General features: G+C 42.0%; 1 protein-coding gene across 1 annotated transcript; it reads right to left on the bottom strand.

Moving 5' to 3' along the window:
- Window positions 1-3,125: 3,125 nt before the first annotated feature.
- Window positions 3,126-15,250, bottom strand: LOC148040096 (LRR receptor kinase BAK1-like). Its single transcript, XM_087696604.1, has 11 exons — window positions 14,779-15,250; window positions 11,204-11,336; window positions 11,008-11,079; window positions 7,489-7,632; window positions 7,157-7,228; window positions 7,002-7,073; window positions 6,726-6,850; window positions 6,430-6,567; window positions 4,621-4,962; window positions 4,065-4,459; window positions 3,126-3,955 (listed from the first exon to the last, which is right to left on the bottom strand). Exons 1-11 carry the CDS (start codon window positions 14,855-14,857, stop codon window positions 3,635-3,637), a joined length of 1,893 nt encoding a protein of 630 aa, XP_087552730.1. The 5' UTR covers window positions 14,858-15,250; the 3' UTR covers window positions 3,126-3,634.
- Window positions 15,251-15,934: the final 684 nt, after the last annotated feature.

Genomic DNA, 15,934 nt, shown 5'->3' with positions numbered 1-15,934 from the left:
AGAGTTTTGGCTATCATCTTGTATTTCAAATCAATTCTATATACATTAAGGATTTGTCATTTGTCAATTTGTGTGTGATTTATGTTCCTCTTCTCATTCTAAGGGAGTGAGATACTACTATGTCGCAACAAAGTAAGACCTCTCCTCAAAGGCAAGCTCTAATACAAATGTATCCCTTGAGAATTTCAATAACCATGATCTTTACACTTGGTCCACACAAGTAACTTTTTTCTTGATGCATAAGAAATTGTGGAAATTAGTCAATGACAGTCGCAACAAAGTAAGACCTCTCCTCAAAGGCAAGCTCTAATATAAATGTCTCCCTTGAGAATTTCAATAACCATGATCTTGACACTTGGTCCACACAAGTAACTTTTTTCTTGATGCATAAGAAATTGTGGAAATTAGTCAATGACAATACACAAGGCACAACAACTCACTATGCCTCCATTCACCTTGCACATGGACTAATCCACCACATTTATGTTCAAGGGAGTACAATACATTATCAAGTAGAATTAAAGAAAATTGTTGGGTCTAAGGTGGTGTGCTTTGCTCCTTTAAGCCTACATTCATGACCTGCAGCTTATCTGTAAAGGATAAGTATCTATTATACCCTAACTTGATGCACCTATGCCTTTTTAAAGAGGCTCAACTCAATGGAGATTACATCATGCATTACTTCTTCATTATCTTGCTTAGTTTCACTCTGTCTCTCATCAATACGAACTACTTGCATATGGATCCTATTAGAGCCCACTACTCTATTTGTTTGGAGTTTGCAAAGACTCACAAGTTTTATCATTATAGAGCATATCATGGCGCTATCACAAGAGGGAGATCCTTCAAAGGATACTTCAAATTAGAAGTTTACAAGATTCTATAAATGGTCTTTCAGACACTTAAATCTCACAATAATACATTTCACCTCAAGGGAATCGTTTTAGTCCTTTCGGGTTGTCGGCTAGCAAGTGTCTTTCCAATCTCAAAGGGGGAGCATCCTAGTCCCATGTGGGCCTAGACTAGTTCTAGCAAATTATTTTTTAACTCTCTATAAGTTGGGGACGTAATCCATGTCAACATCCCAAATGTTAGAGAATATTACTTTATATGTTTGGAGGATTTACCAAAGATTCAAGGATATTCAAGTTCCAAATCCAAAGTAGAGCAAAAGTTGTGAGTTCCAAATCCAAGTACCAACCCCTAGACTCTTTGGTATGGAATTAACACCTACACAAACCTACCACACTTTTTGAGACGTGATGCTTACCCTATTACTCCTTCCATGCTCTAATGTCCAAAGCAAGTCATGATCCTAAGCAATGTTGATAGTGATAGGGAACTACTTTTAGACCTCAATTTCTTTTGTTGTTTTGGAGTTGCCATCGAGCTTCATTTGTGTGTCCCCAACTTCATTTTGTCCTAAAGATACCATGAAGAGGGGTTGCTAGATAGCATCCCACTTTATTTTTTAGCACGTCCATCTTTTCTCCTAAGCACTCCCAACTTTTTAATGTCCTTTTGTGCACATTTGACACACCTCAAGTGCCTCTTACTAATATCTGTGTTGCTCAATTTTAAAAACACAGCATTATTTGTAGTTGACCAATTGTTTGATTAGATACACTTCGTTGTGCAAAATTCATTTCACCCTCCATGTTTGCAACTTGACTTACTAAAAGGTTAATATTTTGCATCCATCCAATTCAATTTGAGGTATATCCCTCCTAGAAGAAACTCACTTTTTAAGCATCCATTGAAAGTTGAACACATTTGTGTCAAAGAAGCCACATAATGCAACCACAAGGAAGCCACATAAGATATTTGGAGCAACAAGAACTTGCTACAAGAGCCACAGAAGCTCCTATCCAATAGTATGGCTCTCTTAAATTCACAAACCAAAGAAATTCATCCCTCTTTTTGGATTACATGGCTTGATGAAATACATCAATCTCCCACTTGCAAGCCTCACTACCAAGTGATAGACATGTTCCAACATTGCAATGTAATTGGTATTGCCTCCACTTTGTCAAAAAAAAAGTGGATAGTATTATTATTAACAATTTTTCTCTCCAATCAAAGTAAAGATACACAAGTTTTTCATGACACTTACGCATCAAATACGAAACAAGCTCCTAGACTAATATCTGAAAGCCATCAACTTAGTGATTATCAAACAATCCATTCATATACTCTCACCAATTAAAACAAAGGGACCAATTAGTAGGGCTTGCAATCTTTGAACTAATGAGATAACTCTTTGGTGGTAATTGCATTTTCATAAAGATAACACCCAATTTTAACAATCAATTGCTCAATCTTCTCAAACCATCCATACAACAATAAGCCTTACATTTGTGCCATAAAATATCTCTAAACAAAAATCAAAATGTTGAAGTGACCTCGAGGAATTTGCAATGCTATGGCAAGTTTTCATTATCACAATACAATGCTAGGGCAAGGAATGTGTGCACATATCCTTCTATCCATCTAGAAACAAAGAACCACATTGGTGAGTGGTGATTATAGCATATTGATTGGCTAACCAATGAACCAACACTGTTGTCAATGAATATTTTGCCAATTTTCTCTTTAGCAATATATTTCTAAACTTGCGGATTTTGTGTGCTTTCCCTCTCATTGCTTCTCCAAACGCTTGAGAAGTGCCTTTGTTCTTCTTTTTCTTGAATAGACTTGAAATTTGGAAGATGCCTCAAAGGGATGTACCCAAGGTTTGGACTCGCACACCCACACACTCAGAACACTTGGGCTACAATCCCCTTGAGCACAGATGCAAAGTTATGATTTACTCTCCTGGTTGAAAAACCCAATTGAGTAGGTTCTCTCCAAACAATATACGTTTGCCTGGTTTGCATTGCATAGGAGCAATACCCCAACCAGAGAATGCCCAACACCTTTTAGAAGATGTCAAAACCAAAACATGTTGGGCGACGACCCTAAATTTTAGCTGCTAGAAAAACGCGCCTCGTAATATCTAGTAATTTTTTTCTTCCAATTTTGCTACCTCGCATGGCATTTTATTTTTCTTAACATTTCCATTTTCCGATATCATTATTCTGGGCAATTTACGCGACGAGGGGTCTCCGTCGCTGCTAGTAAGAGAGTGGCGAAAAGACCCTTTGCAGTGTATTCATTTGTCTCGGCCAAATCAATTGTACAGATTCGCAAGAAAATGACTGCTCTGATTGGTGAAACGGATTTCTGTTAGACGGAATTTTGGTACAAGATTGCAGCGCCAACACACCGAAAGTGGCATAATTATGGATGCCCTCTTCCAATTCTTCTCCTTCTTCTTCTTCCTCTTCCTGGAAGGTAGCCCTCTAGGCTCGAATGAGAGGACACAGACAAACGCACGCAGCTTGACTCATAATCTCATTACACACGCACCGTCTGCTTTATGCAACAAAGGAAAAAACAAGAAAAGAAAAGCCGCTGATCATCTGATTCTCCCTGCTGTTATATCAGTTGTGGAACGTAGGGTGGTGGAGGTGGTGGTGGTGGTGGTGGTGGGTTAGCAAGCTGCTCCTCTTCATAATAATGTGTTGCGCGCCCCTGGTTTGAAGACTGATTTTTTTGTAAGCTTCTATATACCCAATCAGACAAAGAGAATCAGTCATCTGGGGCCTGACAGTTCTACAGCATGTAGGTTGTCCACTGAGTTCACAAGCCAGTCACTCCGGCCATTCGGTGGCACCAGCTCCACTTCCTGGCTCCGCACCACCTCCACCTTCTGCCACTCCTCCCAGCGCTCCGCCAGCCCGTCCCCTTCCAGCATCCTCACCACCTCCGACATCTTCGGCCGGTCCATTGGCGAGCTCTGCGTGCACAGCAGAGCTACTTGAATCAGCTGCTCCACTTCATGGGTCTCATAATTGGACTTCAAGTCTGGGTCAACCAGCATGTCAATCTTCCGTTCCCGAAGTAGTCCTTTAACCTGGACAATGATGATGATGATGACGATGATGATGAAAACCAACCGATTAGTACACAATCTGCACAAGATAATTCTACAACCATAAAAGCAGCAGCTCTCGACACATTACCCAATCAAGTAGCATCACATCATCATCGTTTGCGAGCCGAGCTAGGTCAAACGCTCGCTGTCCTGTGATCAACTCCAGAAGCATTATTCCAAAACCAAACACATCAGTCTTTTCAGATGATTTGCCTGTTGAAAGGTACTCGGGAGCAATATGGCCAATAGTACCACGCACAGCAGTGGTTACATGGGTATCTTTGTAGTCCATGAGTTTTGCTAGCCCAAAATCTCCAACAACTGCTTCAAACTCATCATCCAGAAGAATGTTTGCTGCCTTCACATCACGATGAATAATCTTTGGATCACAATGGTCATGCAGGTATGAGAGGCCCCTAGCTGAACCTAGTGCAATTCTTTTTCTTGTAGGCCAATCCAAAGGTGCCTCTCCCGGATTTCTATCTGCAAAAAAGTATGCAAGATGAGCTTGAGACCCTGAGACCCACTCCGACACTTAATCAGCTGGTAGAGTGTATATACTGGCCACGCTTGCCACAGGAAGTCACATATTCAACTTAATCTTTGTAACAGATTAGAACCCAAGATAAACAAGACAAACTTACCCCGCAGTCTTGAAGAAACACTTCCATTTGACATGAAAGGATACACAAGAAGCCGCTCTGTCGGGGTCATACAAAATCCTCTGAGACGCAGAAGATTACGATGTACCGCCATACTAATCATTTCAACCTCTGTCTGAAACTGCAATTCTCCACCTGGGCTCCGCTCTTCCTTCAACCTTTTTACAGCCACCAGAGTTCCATCGGCCAGCCTGCCTTTATATACTTTACCAAAACCACCTCTACCCAATATGTTTCTGTTATTAAAGTTGTCTGTTGCCACTTGAAGTTCACGCAGTGAGAATCGTTTTAACTGTCCCAAATGGACCTCAGGATCTTCCTCCGCTGTCATTCAAACTTATCATCAGTCTCTCTCTCTCTCTCTCTCTCTCTCTCTCTCTCTCTCTCTCAATGGGTCCCTGCGCAAGGATGACACGCACAAATCGAGAAATGGTCCCTCTCTCTCTCTCTCTCTCTCTCTCTCTCTCTCTCTCTCTCTCAATGGGTCCCGATGGGTCATTGTACAAATTACTATGAACATGAAATACAGGAGTCACAAGAGAACTATATGTATGGCAAAGAGACGGTAAAGCCCTTCCTCAGGGATATGCTCCCTCTCTCTCTCTCTCTCTCTCTCTCTCTCTCTCTCTCTCTCTCTCTCAGAGCCCTAGTGGAAGAGAACCAAGATTTGGTTGTGCCAGCCATGGAGTGTCAGCAAAAGGACCAAGTGTGCCCGGGAGGTGGGATTTGCAGTCCACAATGGCAAGCAACAACTCAGATGGGACCTCGGCCAGATGCAAAGTGGTTTGCTATTAATGTGTTGAGCAAAACAATGATCTATTTAGATTGTGGTTAGGGGCTGCTTTTGTCACGGTCAGTGGATAGTCGTGTCTGGTGATGGTGATCAAGGCTTGAGCAATCAGCAATGCAAGGCGGCAATCACCCAAACCCGAGGTTCGTGGGTCAAGATGAGCACAAGAGCTTGGTGTGCGATCAAGGCTATGCAAAAGGGGTGAAGGCTGGTCAAAGGCTAGTCAAGATTGATTGAGGGACAGTCCTGAATTGGGCAAGGAGCTGCTCTGCAAATACTAAGTGTGTTAGCATCCTGGATGGTGCTTGGGGCTGGAGCATAGCACAGATATGTTGTAGCAGCCATAACTTGTATGCGCATTACTGCTATAATAAAAACTTAAGGATCGTTTCTGCTATTGGATTCTCATCTTTTCTTGAGTTGTGCATTTAGGATCCCATGTCTTACAAAAACCATGTTGCAAGGAAGGCATTCCACTACAGAAGCATGGTGGGCTAGAAGCCCAACAGCTAGGCCAAGACTCAAGGGACACCCTATTAAGTTGGGCAATCCTGAAGTGTTCTATAAACTCTAGGCACGATGAGTCTCTAACAAACCTTCCTAACAATAGAAGATGTAGGTTATGAAACCAAAAGGGCATCCTTAAGATGTCAAATTGCTTGCTGTGTCATCCTACACTAGTGGTAAGCCACTATGTTATCAACACACAGAACTGGGTTCAAATCTCACTCTTTGTTTTCTATTACTAGATGACCATACAGATATAGAACTTGAACCCAAGACCTGCTGGTCACCATGCATTCAATTCAGTAACTTAGCTTCTCCCTCTTTGCCTGCCTCCCTCCCTTGTTTATGTATGCCAATGTGGGAAGATGAGCAAATGCATGTGCCATCCCTTCACAATTGCTTCATATTCCTAAGCAAACAAGCAAACGTAGAAAAAAGGATTGTCCGTTCAATAGCGTTATATTTTGCAAGGGCAATCGACTGTAAATCATTACCTGGAACATCAAAGAAATGCTCTTGAGGCCTACGCCGTCGCCACCACGCAAAGCCTATAGCAGGTACAGCAAAAATAAGAGCAGCACCTGCAGCAACTCCACCTGCTATAGCCCCTGTACTTGACGAGGCTTGCCTCCCTACACCAAAATATTAACTAGTTACGATCCACTGCATCACTTAGGACAAATATGACACTACCATTTTAGCAAAAAAAGACACTTCAAAAGTCAAGCTACAACACTTTTTAGCCAGCCATCAAGTTTTAACACCAATAATCAAAGAAAGATTTACTGACCTCCATTATTTGCATTGTTTGAAGGACCTGGAGGTGGTATAAAGGGTGGTGGTGGAGGCAAAGGAGGATCTCCAGGACAAGATTTTCCAACAACCGACCCACAAAGATAATTATTTCCAGAGAAACTGTCATTTCATTGCAATGTCACCAATAAGAAGTATTGTCACAAACAGCATGTAGGTCATATAACCACAGATTAGTTGAATGACAAAGTTCCAGCAGACAATGCACACTATGAACTCAAAATCTAGGCCCACTAACAACAACTTCGATTACCTGATTGGAGTAAAGAGGGAAAAAGATCCATTTGTGGGAACTCGTCCAGAGAGGTTATTGTTTGAAAGATCACTGGAAAAGATATCGCAATAGGATAATTAAAAAATACATCAGTAGTTTTGCCTTGAAAGAGCAGTCTAGCGCTCAATACTTACAGCACTTGAAGTGTGTTGACAGCGGTTAATGAGACAGGAATGTTGCTATTCAGAGAGTTGTTATTCAAGCGTCTGTGCGACATGCAAAGAACCAGGCAGCAGTTACACAAAGTAGAGCAGAAAACATTCCTACCTTCATAAATTTGCAGTGGATTGTTTAAACAAAGATTTGAATGAAAGTCAAATCTGTTTTTCGTAATAGTGAAAGACAAATCTATAGATTGTGCATCCTAAATCTCAAAGCTGTTCTATGATAAGCTTTCTAGCACTATATTTGACAGCATAAATATACCATGATATTTTGATTGTGTGAAGAAGCAAAAATAACTCACAGAAATCGAAGTCGGCTGAGCTTCCCCAGAGTGTCTGGTATTTTGCCTGTAAAACTATTCTGGTACAAATCGAGGCTCACCAGTTGAGACAAATTTCCTAGTTCTGGTGGAATGTCTCCACTGATCTTATTGCTGTAGAGTTCCCTGAAACATAATCATGCAAAGTGGAGCACAGAACCTCAGTTATCCAAGCACTCCTGCCATCAATGACTCTGTTGCATACTTGCACATGTGCATACATGTGTGTGTGTGCATGTGTGCGTGTGCATGCGCGTGCGCACACGCGTGTGTGTGTGTGTGTGTGTGTGTGTGTGTGTGTGTGTGTGTGTGTGTGGAATTTTATCTTTTTCCATTTTCTGCTCAGAAAGGAGAATATCTTGACAATTAAGAACCTATGCACTTTCTCAATGTTCCCCTATACCTCAGATATACTTTTGAAATGCACAATGCATTAATCCTGAAGACTTCCACTTATAATGGTCTTTCAGATTTGCCTTGAACTCAAATGCAGCTGATTTGGGCAGGTATCTCTTAGACTTCCATTTACAAAAGGCTTTCAGCTTTGCCTTGGCCTCAAGTACTCTGTAAACTACAAATGTGGACTCTTAAGTACGATGGAAGAGCCCCATCACAGGATTTGTAAACTCTTGATAGGATAACACAAGGGGTTTTTCTGGAATTCAAGCAGAATGTGAAGGCTTTCAATTGCATGCAACTTTTCAGGTGAATGCTACAGAAGCAAATCCATGCAATCCAAAGTTGGTGTTGGGCCACTGTCAAGTGATAGTACATAGAAGATTCTTTGTGCACCAAAGCAGGCAGATGTGTGACTCCTTTCCTAAACTATATCTATTTGTCCATTCTTAGCCCGCATTGGACAAGAAGTTCAAAACCGCACGGCAGGCTGGAAGTGGAAATTAACCTCTACTAATGGAAAAGATGGAATGCCTCAATCCAACTTTAAACATTGTTTCTTGTAAAATCAGTTGAAATGCAGAGCATGCTTTCCTGATATCCACAAAGCTTTGGGGGACTGGTAAGCACATTATCAGGATGAATATGGTCAATCCTTATTGCCTTATTGAGCACATAGAGCATATAGTTACATGCGGACTGAAAAATGTCTCATCAGACTCCACCTGACCGATTTCCTGAGCAGTGAATATTGTTGTCAATTAACCAGTTAAATATTGATTGCAATATGTACCATTTATTGCATAATTAGGACAGTTTGCCCACGTCATCAAGGCAAAGTGTTTCAGTTTTCATGGTAAATGACCAGAGATAATTCATGACTTTATTTTCTAAATGCTCCTCTTGAAGAGAGCTGACTCGAGCAGAGTTGGAAATGTCTCAGCAACCGCACTTATCAATGTTGAGTAGATATTTGTTTTGTAAAAAAGAGAGCATGTCAAACCTGGATCTTCATAGAGGCAACCGAACAGAGCCCACATCTCACTTGGGTAGATATTTGTTTTGAAAAAAGACAGTATGTCAAGCATGGCCCTTCATAGAGGCAATCTTTTTCCAACCAATCAGAACCCACATCTCCCTCATGGAAGACAGTCAATTCCTCATCCGCATAGGAATCGCCCACCTCAGCCGGGGCTCACAAATACAACAACATTTCGCCCGTGTCCCAAAGTATGCTGATAGGCATAGCCAGAGATTGAACTCAGGTCCACACCACAAAGCTTTAACATTTTACCATTTTGCCACAAGCTCATCAAGCTTGTCCTTGTGCATAGGCACAGGGGAAATTTTCCATTAATTCACAAGGAATCGAGCCAACCCTTGACAATCAAAATTTTGATCTGCTAAGGGCTTGCAAAACATTAAAGTGGCTGGCAAAAACAAGATGAACTGCCAAGTGGACAGCATACCATGACAGGCACATTTTTTTCAGTCGTACATTGACAGCCATGCTGCACTGCCAACTCAGTGCACAGCGTACCATGACAGGTACATTTTTGTTTTTGCAGTGTGTTGACAGCCATGGCAACTGGCCAGTGGCAATACAAACTTATTGAACAAAACACCTAACTTTTACAGTTGCTTAAATATAGTGGGAAGAGAAACCACACCATTTCTTTCATCCAAGAATGGAACCCAGCCCTGAAAACCAAATTTTTCTTCTAATCAGGGTTGCCCACTTTCCTAGTGGCCAAAAGGCACAGCATTAATGGCAAAATAGGACCTTTCACCCTTATCCACAGTGGACATGCAGAGAAATGAGACATTCTCTCTCAAAATAGCCAAACATAGCCAAGGATACGGCACATATCAATGCCAAGCTTCAAGAATCAAAACACCTGCCAATTGAGCGAACAAACTCATAGATTCATCAACCCCTTGCTTTTGTAGGTCTTTATCTTACTGAGCAGAAAATCCAGAATAGGACCCATACATAGTGAAAGAGTTTGATAAGGTGGAAGTTGAGTGGAGAAAAGTATACAGTATCCAGGAGCTACTTGGCTCTAATAACAAGCAGTCATCAAGAATAATTTAACAGCCCTTTCCAGAGTAAGGACTGTATGGCAATGCTGCAGGAATAATGATACAGCCCTCATGTCTGAAACCACTTTCGAAGAGATACTGAATGTACTTTAAATCCAACATGCCAGCCTCCAGCATTGCATCCTGCACTGGTTGTGAGGAGCTAAGCTGGGATGTCTCCTGCTGGCCCATACGAGCATCCATAGTACATGAAATGCCCTTATAATGCAGGTTTGATGCATTAGCCTCAACAGCCTTTCATATCATCTCTCTCACCATGCATGATTTTGGTGGTAGACAAAGGGACCATATTCCTACCATCGTGCAGCAATTGGTAGCCCCTTGCTTCTCTCACTCCTCTTGTCAACACCTCACCACAAAAGGAACCACACCAACCCATGGATCCATACTTTCCAGGCCTATAATAATCTTTCTGTACTTGCACAGCACCCTACTTCCCATACTCAGGACCACTGGTGGCCATGTTCCAAATGCCTCCCTTAAAAATGCGTTGAAACTCTTAAAGCCCCTTTTCCTAGAGCTTACAATGATAGCCTAATTTACATATGGGTTAATGAAAGACAGACTTCGTTCTTTGACAGCATGAGTGGATCTACAGCTTCCAACTTCAAGTTGCCAAAGCTCTCTGATGAGCCAACACCATGGAACACCGACTCTAGTAGATGTACCTTCAAGATAAGAGTAACTAACAAAGAAATAGTGAGAGCCAAAATTTTGCCTCTGTACCTTGTTCAAAAACACCTCATAAGATTTTTTTCATCGGCTGGAATTTACTGAAAGCCGATGCAGAAAGGCAATTCTGATTGCAACACACACTTTTAACCCTGAACCGTAGATTGAACATGTATAAAGAAAATGACCTCACATCTACCAAAATCAACTGTAATCAGCCCTTTTTTTTATATGCATTACAAGATGCCCAGTTCCCCAAAAACAATAAGAAAAAGAAACACCTCGGCTGAGCACCTATTACAAAGCAAAGTTTATCTGGCTAGAACTTACAGATATTGAAGATAGGGGAGATCACCAAGGTCAGGAACTAATTTGCCTGACAACATAGCATTCCCAAGATCACTGCATAAGTAAAAGCAATCATGAGAACCCATTTTCAAGACCAAGCTCAATCAATGATTATGATCTAGATTTAACAATTAGAGATTGTAACAGATAAATGAAGTAGACAGAAGAACAGTCTTACACCCTAATGACATAATTGTTGCTGTTGCATGTGACATGAAACCATGTGCAGGGATTCACAAGTGTGGGGTCCCAACTTTGCAGGACATTACTTGGATCCGTAAGCGCTAGCCTCAAGTTATGTAAAGCATCACCTGCTCATCAAAGACCAAAGACTTGTTAGACTCCCAACTAATAATTATACAAACTCTTTGTGTCAGGGCCCGGCATAAATACATCAACCACTTGAATCACTTTTGTAGATTCTACCAGTAACTTTGCAACATTTTTGACCATTGTACATGCTGAACCAAGTAACGAATGTCAGCAAAAGACAAGAAAAGCAACTCACAAGTTGGCTCATGTGAGGCAATAGAACCAACCCTCATCAAAAAGTGAAACACAGCATCACATAGTCTGGTTGCAAAAGAAAAAAGTTTCTATAAAACAAAGAGCTACAAGTGCATATCAAAAACTTACAATTACAATGCTTCAGCGAAGGCCTCAAAACCTACAAAAATACCTTGGACAAAAATCTGTGTCTAAATGTACCTTCGCTGAAGAAGTACAGACCAGCACTGCAGGACACTGAAGCAGCACTTGCCCGATGCATATAACAATATGTCCTAGATGATTGTTGTATGACAACTGTGTACGCCTTTGGACCCATGCCTTGGACAAAAATCTGTGACTAAATGTACCTTCGCTGAAGTAAAGACACAGCACTGCAGGACACTGAAGCAGCGCTTGCCCCATGCATATAACAATATGTCTTAGATGATTGTTGTACGACACCTGTGTACGCCTATGGACCCACTGGCCACCTTGCTACTCAAATTTTGTGAATGTAGGCTTTTCCAGCAGTAACAGGTAAAACACCTAACACTCCTTAACCAAAGTCTAGCTCTAAGAAAACATACTTTTGGACCTGATGCTTACCTAACAAGTAAACATACTTGAGAAGAGTTCGATAGTTATAAACAATTACTGAGCCATGTATGACTAAACAGCCAGTAGAATGCTGAACTCATAAGCCTTGGGTGAATGGGACGTCCACCTGAACACATAAAAGTGTCCCTCACTCTGTCTTGCACTTGGAACACAGAACTCTAGCATGGGTAAAAAGTGATGCCATAAAAACAGAATGTGAACCCAGCATTAGAAAGAAAAAACATCATGAAAGCAAGAAATTCAACAACATGAGATAAAAACTATTCAAAACTTGGGCATTGGATTGAACAAAAAGGGCTGCTAAAATTGAAGAAAAAAAGTTGAGGCAATCAAGAAATGTGAAGAGAGAGTAAGGAAGTAGGAAAGTGAAACCCCAAATATCAATCCACTGTGAATGAATAACAAGACATACAAGTGTACATTTGCATAGACGGCATGCATATTGCCATGCGCAGCCAAATACAAAGGCTGTTTTAACATAGACACGGGGATTGCCATACAACACCATAGATAAACACACGTGAGGACCCACATGAGAGTGGGCCAAGTGCCTAAGAGATGGGTGGCAGTTGAATAGCAAATACAAGAGTCTATAAGCCCAAGAAATTTTAAGGAGATGGGAGAATTGACCAAAATGCAAGGGTGGTCTTTCAATTGTTATTCCTTCAAACTTTGTCCAAATGCAAGTACGTGGAGAGATGGAAAGAGTTTGAATATGTAACAGTTTTAGCCTAATTGGAGAGAATGCTGGAAATTGAAGCAAAAACTCAAAACTGAGGGGGAAATGCAAAAAATTTGAGCAGCAATACCAAACTACTAATAATCAAGTCATGCGCAGTCGTGATGATCAAAGCAAATGCCGTGTACTGCATGTTTATTAAATTTGCATGTTATGTCAGCTATTGCCAACCAACTGCACTTATTGCAGCTCTACGAGGAATGAAACAATGACAAAAGTGATGCCAATGACAAGTCAAACCTGGACTATGAGAAGTCAGTACAGAAATAGAATAATGTCAAAGAGCACCAGAGAGCTTCTCAGTTTTTGCCCCTCTTTTGGAAATAGTCAAGAACTGCTGCACAAAATTTGAGACAATCAATCCAAGCCAGCACAGGCGTGAACACAGCCCAAAAACAAACTAAACTATAAGGCTTGTTGAGAAGCAATGACAAGGTCAAGCATCCCTTCTTGCAATTAAGGGCCTTTGATAATGGACACCATATGAGATTATCCTAAACATATGTGGTGTTCATCGTACCTCCCCTAAGAAATCTTATTATGTGCCTTGCATAAAACCTTGGCTCAAAGAAGAGTCAACTGATATGCCAAAGCAATGCAACAAGGTTCTCATGTGTAATTGTGTAGATCTAGATATCTCTAAGGTTTACTAGAAGTTCATAATGCTGCAGCAAAAACTCAAATTTCAGGGGAGAACTCAGATCAATTGAGGAACCGTAAAATTTTATAGTCAATTGCAGATTAACAACCAGTTGCACTTATTGCAGCTCTCAGTATAAGGAGTCAGCAAAGGGATAGAAAAGCATTGGAGGGGACCACTGACATGCAGACTGTTTGATCTTCTTGAAGGGAACTACTGTGTGTTACACAAGGATTGCCTGATTGAGCAAGCTCATGCGACAAGTTCCTTGTGGACCGAATCCATTAACCAGACACTAAACACAGCATTTGATAAATAGAGAGACTTGGGCGCCATCCACCCAACTATGCATAACCCAGCAACATTGACTGTCATGCACTGGTAGTGCTGTCTGAAAACCATTATGATAAAACCATACACAAGCTCTCAGAATACTGGACCTGTGGATCAATAGCAAGAAAAAACTCCACATTACTGCCACTAATGACCTACAAGCAACAGTGAGCCATTTATCTACAAATAATCTAGGACAATTTTCAATTCACAAGAACCAACATTGAGTTTCAAGGTGTCATCAACCTGCAGTAACAAAGATTTCAAGATTTTTGTAACCAATTTCTCACTAGAATGTAAACAGGTCTCAACCGCATCCAAGTAAATTATGGGAATATTGCTAATATGTACATGGCACAGTGGTACACATAGTGTGCAGTATTGGTCACAGCCCCTTTTTGACCCGTGTACATTGCTCTTCTTACAAAATCCCTGTGGCAAGTGTATTGCCTGCTCCTTTTGACCATCTGCTTGTGCATTGTTTGCAGTCTTCAATGGCTTTCTGCTGGATAGTGCTACTGTTGACTTTTCCTCTGCTGATAGATGTCATTCGCATCAGCTCGAGCAGCTATTGACCTTCCACAATCCATCCTTCAATAAATTCCTCGTTTTGGCATCCAATCTGTCGTGCAATCAGCTGTGAAACATTAGGCCAGCTTAAAGCTACCATTCAAATGTTTGGCGAGCTGATGGACTTGTAGTATATTTGTACTTTGCTTGGAACAGTTCGGTAGGGATGCTCGTGAAAAAGACTACCTGATCTGCCTTCCAATTAAGCAAAAATGGACCTCTCATAATTGTTTGGAGGTAGATCGTAGAGCCGGATCTTTTAAACAGCGAAAACAAAAGACGAGCAGGAGACAACACCAGAGGGTAACCTAACCGTTTGTCCAGCAGGGGGTGAAAGGGGGGGAACAGCACAAAACCTACTGACCTTCGGAATTGCAGAGCACGCGGTGGAGCTGGATCACTAGCGGGAACAGGAGGAAGGGAAGAATGCGCAGCAGCCGCATGGTGGCGTGGCGAATGGCGCCTCCCGACGAGGAGCCGAGGTTAGGAAGAAGATCTGAGCATCTCTCTCTCTCTCTCTCTCTCTCTCTCTCTCTCTCTCTCTCTCTCTGTCTCTCTCTCTCTCTCTCTCTCTCTCTCTCTCTCTCTCTCTGTGTCTCTGTCTCGGGCAAATGCTCTCTGTGCCTGGCTCGCCTCAACCCTCCTCGCTTGACCTTGCCTTTGCCTTCAGCCGGAGAGAAAATCCGTCAAACAGGGCCGCTTTCTTTATGGTGTGAGCCTGTGGTGTCTCTAGACTCTCACTTGTCTTCTGTTGAACTTTTTGGAGGTCGGAAAGGAAGGGTGCTGAATTTTTTCTCGTCTGACTTTCTCTCCCCCTCCGCTTGCCCCTACCCTGTGTTGGGGGGGGGGGGGGGGGGGGGTCGAGTGTGTAGATACGCGTGTGAGAGAGAAAGGGGGCGGGGCGGGTGCGCGCGCGTAGGCCTAGTAGGCTTCGGTAGTGGAAGTGATCGAGCTCAAGTCCCACAGTGAGGCAGTTAATTATTTTAAAAGAAAAATGAAAAAGGGGAGCGAAAAAGGTGATCTCACTCTCTCTCTCGTCTCGACCTAGTGAAGCTCACTGGTGGGCGTGCATCCTACATGCTTTACATCTTAAGCGCGGTGTCACGCCTGCAGTCTTCGCCCACACTTTCAAAGTAAAGGTGGCAAGACTTTGACTAAGTAAAGAGGCAAACGAATATCGTCACACCATGACTCCCACGAAGTCTACACCGCGCTAAAAGCCAACGAATATCACCACACCATGTTCACTTCACTTACAACACTCCCACAAAGTCGTCTGAGCTCAGGGCAAACAAACAATCACCACACCATATTCCCTTAACTTGCAAAACTCCCACGAAGTCTTGCATGAGCTAAGGTGTGACATGACCCTAAGAGCTCCATCATAACATGGATGCGGACCACTCTCCAATTGACGAATAGCACCCGACGATTTCTTTTTTTTTTGTAATCAATGTTGTTTCCTTGCACAATACTCGTATGGCACTTTGGACCAGATATTACACCAACTCATACAATCA

Source organism: Lygodium microphyllum, chromosome 2 (assembly GCF_053477565.2).
Source record: "Lygodium microphyllum isolate KBCC chromosome 2, Lygodium_microphyllum_v1.1.10, whole genome shotgun sequence".
Lineage (NCBI taxonomy): Eukaryota > Viridiplantae > Streptophyta > Polypodiopsida > Schizaeales > Lygodiaceae > Lygodium > Lygodium microphyllum.
The sequence above is the reverse complement of the archived record's forward strand: the minus strand, read 5'-3'. Positions and strand labels throughout refer to the sequence as shown.